We start from the raw sequence: 16,048 nt of genomic DNA on the forward strand, positions 1-16,048 counted from the left end.
TCTTTAATAATTCTAACCCCTCAGAAGTTAATGAAGCCAGTCAGGCAAACTCGGAAGTCTGAGTTGATTAAAATTTCGGTAGAAGCAAAAAGACTTCCTTACAGAGGACTCAGTCTACTTGACTGAATTTCTGAAAAGACCTGTCAGTTCCTTAATAGCTGTTTTAAAAAATTCTAGAAGGATCCATCTTCCACAAGGACTAATTTTTGACCCACTTTAGTTCATTTCACTATGCAAATGTGCTTCTTAATGACGGACACTCTCTATTGGAACTGTCAGTATAGATATTCAATCTCTTGTTTGTACTAACAGACATGGATCAAGGATTAAGGCTGACTTTAGTAAGTATGCAAAGAATCTTCCCAGGATGGGAGAAATGGCCTGGAATAGTGGTTGGGATGGAAAGACTAGTCCAGGATATCTCAGGCTCTCTCCATTAAACAGGAAGAGAGGTAGTGAATGCAGGTAACCAAGACATAAGAAAAAGCCCAAAAGGAACTGCAAAGCCACAGCCATAGTGATATTAGAAGCAGAATGGATGCTCAGGGTGAGGACTCCAGGCAGTGAAAACCACCTTTGATGGCCCCAGGTTTTTCTTCTAGCTGCCAGGACTCTTGGGCTTATGGAAGCATTACAAGTTGAACAAGCTATGCTTTGAGTCATGGGTCTTATTTCCAATTTCATTTCATTTCATTGTGTTGACCTTTGGATGTTAATCAGGCTTGCGGTGAACTGAATTAAAATGTATATATTCCTTGACTGTAAAGTATTCAGATAAGCATTATCTGCAGTGGCAAAATAAAGACCACACTATTCTCACTGTAAATGTGTAACATCTCCCCCAAATGATTAGTTTGGGCTGTATAATAAATTCATCTGCAACTGGTAACAGCATGAAGCAGACATTATGCCTGAGGAAACAGAAAACAAGCAAGCACACACGGGTAGAAGCTTATCCAACACGAGATATTCGCCAGGGGCTCGTTAGAATCGACAAGGGTTACCTTCACACACAGGGCAACACTCCCCAGGCACTTTGACGGGGTTCATGCAGCTCTGTCCGCAGGCCGTCGCGACACAGTGGGGTTCTCCGTTGATGCACTGGCAGAACGTGCAGTCGTCCTCCCGCCACCGGTCCCCGTGGGCACGGATCTGACCATTGGCATAGCAGCCAGCGGGATTATTGAAAGGATACACGGGATCTAAATTAAAACGTGAGTTCAGAGTAAGACTGAGGGCATTCTACATCTTATCTCTGCCTGCACCTAGAGACATTTTTTCCCCAGGTTCTCGTCATCAGCAGTTCTTTTCCAGCTGTGCTCAGCAGAAGCTCAGGGCCGCAGGAGGTGTCTCTAGGGGGACATGCAAAAGCTGCTGTCATGCTGAATTTCTGTCCACCCATCCTGACACGGCACACAGGGCAGGGGATCTGAGGCATAAAAACCAATGTGCAGGTGTTATCATTTCATAAAGGTGCAAAACTTCGTGGATGGAGCTGTGGGTTGGTCGTGAGAAAAAAATGCTGATCCATTTTAGGCTCTGATGATGCCTTCAGAGTTGTCAACTGAAATGTTTACTACACCTCCATTTTACCTCCTGTAAAGTGGAAAGAAGAATGCGCCATCTAACTTACAGTGAGCCTGTTATTTCTAGGACTAACTGAAGTCTATCTCACGGTGCCTGGAGGCACAGAGAGGTGTATACGCTGTGGCCTTATTCAGGACAGGACTGACACAGCTTCTCTAAACCATACATGGCACTGCTTGTGCCCTGGAGGGAAAGCTGTGAACCTACGCCATTTTTCTCCCCCAAGCTGAGCAGTCAAGCAGCAGCTGAGGCTGGGGAACGCAGGTAGCCAAGAATAGTGTAAAAAAGTTTTCTGAGGTTGCTGACAAGCACATAAATAAAAAAATCCCCAAATATCCTTATAAATGAAAGCAACTAGATAAATCACTCAATGTTCTTTTTCAGAAACATAAAATCTGGCCTCAAGAAGCAAGTGCTGCTGTGCTGGAAGCAAAGTCCAGGCAGTTCCAAGTTTGGTCCTCTTTATTCCAAAGAGGTAGTAGGGCCTTACAAGAGAGTTAGAAGGCCAAAACTGAAAGCCATGCAGTCACAGCTTCAGAAGGGCAGTCTGCCAGAGATGCAAGCAGCCAAGAGACCTGAGTTAGATAAGACTTTATAAAATTTCTTTATAAAAAATATTACACTGCATACTTCATTTCTACTTTGAGCCTGGACCTGAATTCCAGGAAGTGAGACATAACCGGATCTATGCCCAGACAACTCATTATGATTATTACACAGAGGTCCATATCTATGTTTTTACATGACCAACTGCTACATAGTTTCAGAGACTATTACACACTGGGGGTAGCACCTAGGGAACAAATCAATTGGGAAGGTTAAAAGTTTGATGTGACTTTCTTAAAATCCCTGATGAAATCCTAAAAAGTGAACCACCTGGGCTTCCCTGTTGGCACAGTGGTTGAGAGTCCGCCTGCCGATGCAGGGGATACAGGTTTGTGCCCCGGTCCAGGAAGATCCCACATGCCGCGGAGCGGCTGGGCCCGTGAGCCATGGCCGCTGGGCCTGTGCGTCCGGAGCCTGGGCTCCGCAACGGGAGAGGCCCGCGTACCACACACACACACACACACACACACACACACACACACACACACAAGTGAACCACCTTTCTTCTATGTTAGCAAAACTAATTTCTAACAGGGAAGATGGCCTCCCTGTTATGAACCACTGCTCAATGTTAGGAATGTAGTTTGCATACTCTAAGCAATTTCATATCTTCAGTATTATGTGGTAAACACAGCTCAAATATTGAAAAGAAATGGATTTAGAAAACAGAAAAAGTTATGGAACATGGCATGAAATTCTGTCCTCCCACTTCACGTGTGGAGGTAAGGGCAGGGTGAGTGTCAGACATGAGACGGATGTGCCTGACTCCAGACTGAAGGTCTGTGGTCCGGGCAGGACAAGAAAGCTCACGCGATCCTCCTTTCTGGGGAAACAGTGTAGTGCAGTTAGACCAGAGCCATAGTCTGGCACTCACTGTTCCTGGCTTCACTGGAAACTCAGACAAGTGACTACTTTTCTGATTATCCTGATCCTTAAAATGTGTGGATTATAGTATATGATATTCAGAGTTATCATTCTGAAATGTTTATTATTTCTACATAGGAGAGACAGGAGGGTCGAGCCTGTTGGAGGAACATGGACCCATTATTTCTTGAAGGTAAAAGGGGAATAAAGAGAAAGCAGGCCCTGGGGATCCTTCTGCCCAGGGCCACAGTGGACATTCATCTGGGCCTTGCCCTGGTGTCACCACCATGCCACACCATGACCCCACTCTCACCACCACACATTTTCAAAGGACGGGGAGCCCTGCTCTCACCTGGACTGGCATGGGTATCAGAAAGGAAGCAGGGTCGGTTCCTCTCTGAGCTGACTGGCTAAGGTGGTCAGTGACTAGGGCAGCCCTGTCCTGGCTGAGCAATCTGAGGGGAGCAGGGTGGGTGGAATTCTGATGTCAGGATGGAGAGCAAGTCCCAGGACTTGCCAAGGAACTGCTGGAACCACAGAGGAGGAACAGAAAGCACCTCCGGGAAACCTCATGTCCATCTGTGGAAACAGGTGACCACTGTCTACACCCAGCGTGTAACTTCCCTCAGGGAAGTACTGACAGTTTCACACAGTCTACCTAGCATTATCGAAGTCCTAAAAGGTAGACCACGGTGACAAAAAACGGAAACTTCTTCAATCTTCCTCTATTTTGGAGTGAGACTGAAGTAGGTCAATTTTGATATTAAGTCCCTAAACCATGTCTCTTCTTATTCTCTGACTGGCACCTGTCCTTACCTTCACACACAGGGCAGCACTCCCCTTCGGGCACATAGTATCTCTCGCAGTTCAGCTCACCACACTGGGCGGTGAAGCAGATGGAAACACCCCCTTGGCATCGACAGAACCGACAGTTGTCCATTCGAAACATATCCCCATCACCATACTCCACGTTGTTGAATACACAGGCTGGCTTTGTTTCTAAAGGAGTTAAAACAAACAAGGCAGATTCAAAGTCATTTCCGAGTGGTGTCCTTTCATATTTTTCAAACAGCCTCTAGAAAATACTGTCTGACAGCAGGTTAAAATTTGATGGAAATTTACTACACTCAATATAATTTTTTACAACAGAAGCAACAAAGCAATGCAAAGTAAAGTAGAATAAAATAAATAAAACACATCACTATTCTCATTATACCAAGGAATCGAAATTCCTCTTAGTAAAATCTATACTGGCGTCCCCTTATCCCAAATAAAAGTAACCATGTGACCATGAAACACATTTCTGATTTGTGCTTTAAAAAGATTTTTTGTTAAACAAAACGTTTGTTTTGTTAAATCATTCTCTACCCTCAAGTAAATGATCCTGCCTCCACATTAGGTTTTGTTCTGCCTCAAAAAATTTATTTAGGCCTTTTAAGAGGTTATGTTCTTCTGTTTCTCCAGTGTTTTCTCCTAAATTCTTTTTTCTATCCTGTTTAATAATCTGTAATTATAATAGTGCTTGGCCTTTAAAAAAAAACACTTTCTACATGCATTACCTCACTTAATCCCAATAACAAAGGTCTGATGTAGAAATACTTATCCTGAGTGCAGAAGTGAGGAAATCCTGGGTAATTTGCTCAAAGTCACACATTTAGCAAATGGTAGAAGCAAAAACAGTAGCTCTGGGGCCTCCCTGGTGGCGCAGTGGTTGAGAGTCCGCCTGCCGATGCAGGGGATACGGGTTCGTGCCCCGGTCTGGGAGGATCCCATATGCCGCGGAGCGGCTGGGCCCGTGAGCCATGGCTGCTGAGCCTGCGCGTCCGGAGCCTGTGCTCCGCAACGGGAGAGGCCACGACAGTGAGAGGCCCGCGTACCACAAAAAAAAAAAAAAAAAAAAAAAAAAAAAAAAAAACAGTAGCTCTTCAACTAAAACCTTGTACTCCTTCCATTGTGTTTCAAGGCTATGTTCTGCTAAGGACTCAAAGCCCTGCACTTAACAATTCTCATAATGACACCAATGATTTTAAATTGTTTCTCTGCCCTAAAACACTCTCCCTAAATCCATTTCTTAACTCTAATTTTGGTTGACTTAAAAGAACTCCCACCAGACAAAGACATCACAAGAAAAAGAAAACTATCTCTTATAAATACAGACATAAAAAATCCTCAAAAAAAAAAAAAAAAAAGAACTAGCTGACTGAATCCAGCAACATATAAAAAAGATTATATACCAAGTGGGATTTATTCCAAGAATGCAAGGTTGGTTTAACATCCAAAAATCAATTAATGTAATACAGCATGTCTATAGAATAAAGGAAAAAAAACACAGGATCATCTCAGTAGACATAGAAAAGATATTTGACAGAATTCAACACCCTTTCATGATAAAAACGTTCAATAACTTAGGAGTGGAAGTTGTTAAACAGCAGCTTGATAAGTGGCATCTATGAAAAACCCACAGCTAACATCATACTTAATAGTGAAAGGGTGAATGCTTTCCCCTTTAAATCAGGAACAAGACAACGATGTTCACTCTCACCACTTCGATTCAACTTTGTACTGGAGGCTGCAGCCAGGGCACTTAGGCAACAAAAAGACATAAAAAGCACATGGGCTTCCCTGGTGGGGCAGTGGTTAAGAATCCGCCTGCCAATGCAGGGGACATGGGTTCGATCCCTGGTCCGGGAAGATCCTATATGCCGTGGAGCAACTAAGCCCGTGTGCCACAACTACTGAGCCTGCGCTCTAGAGCCCACGAGCCACAACTACTGAAGTCCACGTGCCTAGAGTCCGTGCTCTGCAACGAGAAGCCACCACAATGAGAAGCCTGCGCACCACAAGGAAGAGTAGCCCCTGCTCGCTGCAACTAGAGAAAGCCTGCGTGCAGCAACAAAGACCCAACACACCCCAAAAGAAATAAATTAAAAAAAAAAAAATCACCCATATGAGAAAGTAAGTAGGAAAACTCTCTCTACTTGCAGATGACATGATCTTGAATTTTAAAAGGTTCTAAAGAATCTACTAAAAAACTAGTGAACAAAAAATTTGGCAAGATTTCAGGGTACAACTGCAACTCAGATAAATTGTATATCTACACACTAGCAAAGAACAATCTGAAAATGAAGTTTAAAAAAATTCCATTCACAGTAGCATTAAAAAGAATAAAATATTTAGTAATAAATTTAATAAATGAAGCACAAAACTTGTACTTTAAAAACTAAAAAATATTGTTCAAAGAAAGTAAAGAAGGCCTAAATAAATGAAAATATATTCCATGTTCATGGATTGAAAGATAATATTGTTAAGGTGAAAATATTCCCCAAATTGATCTATATTTTCATTGCAATCTCTATCAAAATCCTACTTGGTTCTTTTGTAAAACTGACAAGCCAATCCTAAAACTCATATGGAAATGTGAGGAACCCAGAACTACCAAAACAACCTTGAATAGAAGAACAAAGCTAGAGGACTCACACTTTCTGATTTCAAGACATACTACAATGCTACAGTAATCAAGACACTGTAGTACTGACATCAGGATAAATATACAGTTCAGTGGAATTGATTAAGAGTTCAGGAACAAACTCTCATATTTAGTGATTTTTAACGGGGTGCCAGGATAATTCATTGAGGGAAAGAATAGTCTTTTCAAGAAACGGTGCTGGAGCAACTGGATATCCACATGCAAAAGAATAACAATGGACCACTATCATACCATATACAAAAAATAACTCAAAATGAATTACAGAACTATGATCTAAACGTAATAGCTACAACTATAGAGCTCTTAGAAGATAACAGGAGTAAATCTTTTAGACTTTGTGATTAGGCAATGGTTTCTTAGATACGACACCAAAAGCATAAGCAACAGAAGAAAAAATAGTTAAACTGGACTTCATCTACTTTTGTGCCTCAAAGAACACCATAAAGAAAGAAAAAGATAACCCACAGATTAAAAAATATTTGTAAATATCTGATAAAGGACTTGTATCAGAATATATAAAGAACAACAATAAAAACAACCCAATTGAAAAATAGCAAATATTTGAATAGAAATTTCTCCAAATAAGATACAGAAATGGCCAAGAAGCAGACGAAAAGATGCTTAACATCATTACTTATTAAGGGAATACAAATCAAAGCCACAATGAGACATCACTTCATATCCTAGGATGGCTAAAATGAAAAACATATAGATAATAACAAATGCTGACAAGGATGTGGAGAAACTGAAACTCTCATACATCGCTGGTGAGGATGTATATGAAACACAGAGTTACCGGAGGATCCAGCAATTCTACTCTCAGGTATAACCTTATCCAAGAGAAATGAAAACATCTATTCACATAAAAACTTGTACACAAATGTTTATAGCAGTGCTATTCATAATAACCCAAAAAAAACTGAAACCTAAACATCTATCAACTGATGTATGAATAAACAAAATGTGGTATATCCATGTAATGAAATATTTCTTGGCCATAAAAAAGGAATGAAATTCTGATATATACTAAAACATAAATGAACCTGGGGAACATTATGCTAAGTGAAAGAAGCCAGTCAAAAAATACCACATATTGTATGATTCTATTTATATGAAATGTCCATAATAGATACATGTATAGAGACAGAAAGTAGATTAGTGGTTGCCTAGTACTGGAGGGTTTGGGGGAAATGGAGAGTGACTGTTAATGAGTTTGGGAATTTTGGGGGGATTGACGTAAGTGTTCTAAAATTGATTGTGAGGATCAAACAATTCTGTGAATACATTAAAAACAGTGAATTGTGCAACTTCACTTGGTGAAGTGCATGGTATGTGTCTCAATAAAGCTGGTAAAATAAAAGTACTTCCAAGCTAAAGAAAGTTCTCCTGAGCTAATGCACCCTGTTTAATAAGATGGGAAAAACCAGTTCATGATACACACAGCTCTCATGGGCTCCTCTGTCCTAACGTCATTTCTCCATGTCACCTTGGATATTTGAAATATTTGAGACATTCACTGCATTTTAATTTGAGTATATTTACATTTGCTTTGTACTTGGACAAACAAGTACTTTCTCATTTGATTTTATAACAATCCTATCAAGAAGACAGAACAAATATTAATAGCCACTTCTTCAATGAGGAAAATGAAATTTAAGGAGATCAGGTAACTTGCCTAAAGTCACATAACTAGTGTGAGATGAGCTGTGTGTATATATTTACACAGGCAGTAAATGTGCATGTCTGAACCTCTTCCCTAGTGTTGGCTGGATATACTATTTCTTTTTTCAGAAAATTCATGTCAGAAAGAATCATCTTATTACAGCTCAGAATTTATTATACTTTTAGCTAACATACTGAACTGGGCAGCTGGACCACAAGTTCTCAAGTGTAGAAAATGGAGTGCTTTTTATCAATCAAATTTGCATGCTGTGGAAGGAGGCAAAATACTGCATTCTAACAAAATGCTGAGCTTCCATTCAAACTGAAGAAAAAAAAGTATTTTAGAAACCAATTAATATTAATTATCAATACTTATTTGCCTTAATCAACCACAGCTACCATCTGGGTGAAGCCACAAATCTTGGTGTGAGATTTGAAGGAGTGAGAAGGGAAGGCTGTGGTTATGAATAAAGCAGCTCCAGATGAACTCGCTTTTACGGTGGGTTGTGCAGAAACATGAGCGGGAGGGGATGGGATTGACAAGAGTTCCATTTCACTAGCTAAGGCACAGAGAGCAAGGGAATGGAATTTAGAGAGATGGAGAGTCCCAGAAAACACAGCCTTGAAAACACAATCGATTCTTTAGGATTAAAAAAAAAAAATCACACGACATAATGAAATCCCTATTTGATGCCGAGACAAATTTATAGAAGCTCTTCAGAAAGGTGCATGATAAAAATGGCTGGCAGTGGGCTTTGAGGAGCAATGACCAATTACTTCTTCACCCGCTGGGGATACATGTGAATCTTAGAACCCTATGGAGTTTACCACTACCTCTATAAGAGGACATTTTCCATGGACAGAGAAGAGAATAATATTACAAATAAAATAATTTACTGTGTAACTTGTACTTATCAATGCATAAAAGTGCATATGCATTGAGATGCACAAAAGTGTCTTTTTAGGTATTTCTGCACGTTTTTTGTGTCTGTCCAATTAAATTTTATGTTTCTCAGTTCTGGAATACTCTCTTCCCTCTTTAACATATTCCAAAACTCCTGAAAAAGAACCTTATAGACTGTTAATAGCTTCTACTGCCTGCCAAATTACACTGATTGGCAGATGGTGATAGGTATATAATTTTAGCAAAGGAAAAGACTAAAATGTAGAACTTCACATCAAATGTGAAAATGGAGAAAAAATCCAAATAGGTATACTTCTGTTGCTTTTTCTCTTTAATATCTCAGTAGGAAATGGCTAGTGTCTTGCCTCTGGTCTCCTTTCACTGGGGGTAAGCTGTATAGGAAGCAAGTGGGCAGACTTAAGAAGTCAAAAGAGAGACAACTGTATGACAGAAGAGAAATGTCTGAAAATTTCTCCATAAATCAGCGACAAACTGATGTAATCACAAAGACAGGGTACATGAGCTTCCAGAGAGCTGAAGGAGGAAAACACCTTTTCTATGGGGGGGGAAGCAGGGTGTGTGTGCTAGAGAATACCAGGCAGATACTACTTCAGGATAAGGGAAGGGGAACAATACTTACAAAATAGGACTGCAAAAGACTGTATCACTGTTAAGCAAAATTAGCTTGATAAGACCCCAGGAACACAATAGATGCTCAATAAATGCATACTGAGTGGCATATTTCTTTCAAAGTGCCATATTCTCTCCATCACTGTAGAAGTAGACATTATGTCCCTAGAAATATTACTGAGTATTATTGCTAAACAGACAATGGGTTATCATTAGAAGTTTTTGTACTAATTTTCTTAACAAACTGCAGGTCTTAGTTTTCTAAGCCCAAATTTTACATGAGGAGCAAGCTGACTTTGGGTATGGCTCTCCTGTGACTGACGGATTTGACGTGTTAGTGTGTCTGATGCTGGAAGAGTCAGTTAGTGGCTACAACACTCAAACCATGACGTTCTAGTTTGGATTTTTGTGCATGCACATTGGACAGCTGATCATATCTAAGCAACCAAATGACTGTTTCCATATTCTGTACGTGGATGACTTCCCTATTCAAACCCAAATGCCTCTAGAAACGAGCGAGCTGGGCCAGTGTAAGGCAATAGGGTGTACTGTAACCAAATGGAGAACACATGTCCATCTAAAAGTAGAGGCCATCACTCAGATCCAGCTGACTGATGACAAAAGTTTTGCTTATGGGCAGGAGCAGACACAGAACTGTTTCTTGAAGAAGACCTGGGATTATTCAACACTGCTGTGGAGGTCATACTTCTAGGGGATGATACTGATGTCTTCTAAGTTTACACAAAAGGAGCTCAATCATACCCACCTGTTCCTTTGGTTTCTAAACAACAGGGTTCTCATTCAACCAATAACTCACAGGTCCTCCTTTCAGCCCTCAGCCACAGAACATAACAATCCGATGGGCAACTCTCCCATCCTCTCCCCCAAAATAAAACCAAACCCAACAGAAAAGAGAATGAATATTTATGGACAATCCTCTTTCCATCTATTCATCTAGGCTAATGCTTTCAAAACTCAAGAGTTCTTGAATTCTCTGTGAATATTTTTTAACCTTCTGTGTTCACTATAACGCTTATCTTAAAAAAAATAACGTAAGCATGTGGATCACCTGGATGGCAGCTTAGGAGCCGAGTGCTGGCAGGCAATCTCTGTTTCTGCACATGGGGTTAGTTAACATGCAATCCACTGTCTCCTGAACTGGGGTTCCCAGATCTATTCCTACATGTTCCTACATGTTTGGGGGTTTCTCAAAATCAATAAATAGTCCTCTAAGCACCCAGGTTCCAGCCGGGTGTCAAACTCACCTCTGAAAACTGCCTTCGCTGAGGTGTATTTTAATATTTTGCTTTTGCTTTTTATTGAGAAGAGTAGCCAGAGGAAATCTGTTTCCGCATTTAAGGGATTAAAGCAACTAAGGATAGGATCTACTGTGTCATCCAGCGCTCTCTTTTCAAGCTTCCATATGAACAGAGGGTTGCCCTGTTCAGCAGGCTTCTTGTCTCTAAAAATAAGAACTGCAGATCTGATTCTATCTCCTTTTTCACTTTGATGGCCAGGACGCTGGGGGCCTAACTTGACGTTTAACTCCAACAATTAAATAGACAGATGCTATGGCCTGCATACCTGTAGGCACTTTCTTTTTGCTTTTCATTTTCAACTTTTACATACAACTCTACGGTTCTGATTCTCTTTTCTCATTAATACTTTACCACTATGTTATTGTATCTGTTCTCAGTGTAAAGTTGCCTCAAAGCCTTTGTGCATAAGCAAGGCTTTCTATATATATATTTTAAAAAGCCATATATATATATATATATATATATATGGCTTTTAAAAATATGTATATATAAAATAAACCTCTGCTCGTCTGGGCAATGATAATGAATTTTTGATATGTAATATCCTCTAATGGTGACCTTATGACAACAGAAAGATTTTCCCAGGGCACCAGTTGCCAAATAAACAAACACATACACTTACATATGAATATGTGTATGTGTGGAGGGGAGGTGTGTGTATGTGTGTATGTATATGACAAAAAAAGTGAAATACAGGCTTTGAAACAGAATTCCATAAACACTGTTCTGTGGGATTTTGAATCCTCAGAGGACTGTAGTTTCTAGTCTCATCTACAATTGAATGACTAATATAGACATAGACACACTGTAGCAGGACACGAAATAAAGCAAAGATCACCCAACCAATTTATGGTGGCAAGAAAGAGGCAAACACCAGAAAGCCTGTGACTGCTTTGTCATCTCAACATTTTTGCACAGCTGAAGGCAAGTCCTGTTCCTGAAGTCAGGGCTCTATAAATGGGGGCAAGGGCACTGAGGGGGCGGGGGGCAGTTATCAGCTGTCCAAACCGTATCACACTGGGGAGAGATGTAAAGTTAATGTCCTGATGAGAAGGTCATGACACTTGGGTTTCTATAATCAAGAAGCAAGGAAAGAAGAAAGGCACTCCTCTTCCTCACCCAGAGGATACAATGGCAAACTGTATTACTAGAGGTGATATTTCCTGGGGACAAGAGACCTAAGATTAAAGTGTAGGGCAGTAAAAGATGGCGAATTCCCACAAAGTAAGCCCTCTATGGGCTGATAATTAACAGCCACTCTAGAGGGAACTAAGATGATATGAATCAGATCACTTGCTCACTCACCCACCCAACTACCCATCAGAACCTGGGTGTACTCTGAGAGGCAGGCGATGTGCTAATAACACAGACACAAGGATAGATTCTCTGTTCTCTGGCAGTTCAGATTCTAGCATGAGAGACAGACATGCAGAGGGATGAATACTGGAAGGAAGCACATCTGAGATGCTGGGAGCCCAGGACAAGGACCAACTATTTCTGTCTCAATGGCACAAGTTAAATATTCACAAAATGTCACCTACAATCAACTAACTTCAGCAGTACCAGAGGCTTGGCCATTTGCTGGTGGTTAACAGACATTACTACCGGCCGGATAATAATACGGGTGGGGAGAAGCACTGAGAAGAGATGTATGCACGTGGAACTTTTCCTGCACCTCTCCCTGCATGCCTGTATTTATAAAGGTCTTTAAGTCAGGAGCCTCCCCTCACCTTCTCCATCCCCCTGCAATGTCCAGAACAGCATCTTTGGATATGAACAGGAGGTGGGCACACAAAATTATAAAGACTATTTGCTCTTGAGGCACAATTTCAAGTGCTTCACATATAAAACCTCATTTAATTTACTGTTATTCACTCCATTCGACAGATGTGGCAACTGAGGCCCAGGGAGACCAAGGGATGCCCAAAGTTACACAGCTACTAAGTGGAGGAATTAGTTTTCAAACTGAAGTCATTTAGTTGTAATCTATGTTCTTTTTTAACCACAAAGCCATACTACAAGTGTTTCTTCAAAGCAAAGCAAAACAAAACAAAACAAAATATGCAGCCACTGGACTAAAAACTACAGGACTCGGTGAAACAGGGCTGGACTTTAATATAACCTTGTCTTGTGGGGGAGCGGCAACTTGGGAGGAGGGCAGAAAATCTTCTGAACCCCGATTTCTTGTAGACGGCAAATACGGACGCTTCTATATGCGTAATTTTGTTATATTTGTCCAAATCCAAAATCATTTTCCTTGTGTGTCTAGGTGTTGACTAAATAACGTCCTCTAAAATTACGGACATTTCACTTGCTTGAGTTTATTCTTTGTTTTTCTTCTGAAAATTCTGATGGAGGGACATGTTTTAGGCTCTCCTCCCTTCTAGCATCTAAATTCAGTAAATGCCAGGTCATCACACACCAAGGGAGAAAGGTGGATTCTATCTGAAGTAATCTTATGACTGAAGGATCGTTTTTCTGGTCCACAAGGTTCCAGCCCCAACTAGGCCAATACTACTGACCAAGTAATGGCCAGAGGTGTTTCCTCTAAGTAGGAAAATGCTAAACTAGAGGAACAGTGTCTTTTCTCTTTCAAATTGTGGACACTCCAATGTGGTGTTAGTTACAAAGATTACCTCTGACAATAATGCAATGAGATCTTGAATGATAGGAGGGATACGACCACATTTTCCATGATCCTTTTCTTACAATCCTAAAATTTCTGAACTACTAAAACACAGCAGAATATGATGGCTACATGCAGTCTGCGATTACACTTCCAAAATGCTCCGTCTAACGGATGGAATGATGATTTCTTTCCTAACTTTCTCTACTGCCTAGTGGGATCTTAAACAAATATTCTTTCTGAGTTTCATCAAGTCCCTGAGTATATTCTCTGCCTTTTAAAAGACAGAAACAGCTAGATTGAACCCTCCCTCCTCCTCCTGCACAAATGTACACTCTCTGAGAACAAGAGAAACCCCACGTACCATTAACACATTCAAAGACATCACAGCACTTTCCAGGTGTCCCATCTCCACGAGAGACTATGCGGGGAGTGGATCCCACCTCACACACGGGGAAACCACATAAGCCAGAGAGACACTCGCATCTGAAACCAAAGAAAAGGGAAGGAAAACCCCATGAATAAACAACAACATAGAAGTCGGGAGACCACAAACAAAGTGGCTGTGGAAAACTATTCACCCCTCTCTATGACACTGTCCTGTTTATCTGGTGTCGCTGGGGAATGGGGAGCGGGTCCTAACATAATTGGCATTCCAAATAACTAAGGCTCATCTCCTTAGTATACGCCCAGATATTTAATGTTAACCATTTTGACAGAAATATTCCTAAAATGCATTACTTCATTTCTTACTTAACCAGACTGGTATTGAGCATAACAAACATTTTCTTGATGACTCAGGGCCATCTTTACATGCATACATTATCCTGTTACTCCAGACATCAGTGATGCTTGCATGGTCTGACACAGAATGATGCTCCTGCGTTAAATGATTCTATGTTGCTGCTTAGTTTGTGTTGACCTTTAGGTGTTTTTCAGCACATTTTCTGACTCTTCTTTCAACTAACAGGTTATTAGTTTTGGCTTTTTTTTTTTTTTTTTTTTTAACCTTTGTGATTGTGTCTAGTAGCATCCTCCTCTGGAGCTACATTAATTAATTTATAATTGTGTATAATAAAAGAAATAGATTCTGATTGAAGACCGAGGAGCTTTATAAATAAAGGGCATAAGCTTTAGCAAATGGAGTTTGTGACAGTTATCTGGAAGCTGAAAGTCTTAATGTTTTGGATCTTCTAAGCTGCATGTGTGCATTTCTCTGAATGCAAACTACCTCTGTTGGCTCTCACCCTTAACTTCAACTCTGCTGCAAAACTTCCCTGACCATAGGAAAATAAGAGGCAGGTAAATATAAGAGGAGAAAAAGATATTGTCAACTGCCTGATGTTGATGTGTTGTAATGAAATAAGAGGCGGGAAATGAGCAGCTCAGGGCAGCAGGGTGTCAGGATGTAACTGGAATACAAGGAAGGAGCAGCTAGACTGCCCTGGGACTCCCCTGGCAATGGAAGTGTGGGTCAGAGGGTAGAGAGGATGACTAAGGGAGTTCCCAGGTTGGCAGGAACGAAAGGAAGACATCCTAAAAAGAGACATCCTTGCCGGAAGTATGTGGGTATTTATGTACCAGAGAGGCCAAGATCAGGGGAGGGTAACATTCCCAGCAGGGAAGAACCATTAGCACATTAATTCTGTTTTTTCCCTCTGCTTATGTGATTGTTTTGTTCTCCTATTTTTCTTTGGATCTTTCATAAATTAAAATATGATTGCTGTCCACAAATACTTCCATAATCAGGCCTAGAGGTTTAATGACATTTATAGTTAACTGTGGAACTAAAAAGGAAACGAATTAAGTTAAAATTTGCACCAAACACCATTAAAGCCACTGGAAAGGTGTGAATATCCCCTCTCAGGCTTCTTCCATGGGGGGAGATGGTTATATACGGATTATATTGGAGAAGAGGGTGTTAGGTAATTAAAGTTTTGCTGCAATGGTATTTCTGACTATGGTTTAAAATAAATGTTTGGCTGTTTTGTGTGAGCAAAGCCGGGAGCTCTTGATTCATAATCTCTATTCCTACAGGACAATCACCTTCTACAGCTGAGTAAATATGAACTGAGCTTTTAGTCCCTGGTAAAGTTATCCCACAGTCTCTCATTTTTATGTGCCTATGCACTGCAGTTTTAAGCAGATGATCATATCCCTGTGACATTACAGTAACAATAGCTCATTTACATTTATTGCACTTGACACTCTGTACAACTTAAACTCTTCAGAGTTTACAGATTAATGGGGGTAGAGTACTGAGAGGCCCCACCCTGATCGCAATATCTGGATGTCATTACAATGAAAGCATCCTACAAGAATAGCTGACTAACCTTTTTCCACATCTTTGGGAATTCCCCTTC

General features: G+C 40.6%; 1 protein-coding gene across 2 annotated transcripts in view; it reads right to left on the bottom strand.

The window, feature by feature from the left end:
• CRIM1 (cysteine rich transmembrane BMP regulator 1) overlaps positions 1 to 16,048 on the bottom strand; it is a gene marked incomplete at both ends in the record, with an annotated part of 206,790 nt that overhangs the window by 69,403 nt on the left and 121,339 nt on the right. For both annotated transcript variants that reach the window (XM_079721282.1, XM_079721281.1), the window contains 3 exons: positions 1,005 to 1,202; positions 3,874 to 4,056; positions 14,050 to 14,171. In XM_079721282.1, the coding sequence (XP_079577408.1) occupies positions 1,005 to 1,202; positions 3,874 to 4,056; positions 14,050 to 14,171 (503 nt within the window). The remainder of the gene's footprint in view (positions 1 to 1,004; positions 1,203 to 3,873; positions 4,057 to 14,049; positions 14,172 to 16,048) is intronic.

This window comes from Hyperoodon ampullatus (assembly GCF_949752795.1).
Source record: "Hyperoodon ampullatus genome assembly, chromosome: 15".
In the NCBI taxonomy this organism is placed as follows: domain Eukaryota; kingdom Metazoa; phylum Chordata; class Mammalia; order Artiodactyla; family Ziphiidae; genus Hyperoodon; species Hyperoodon ampullatus.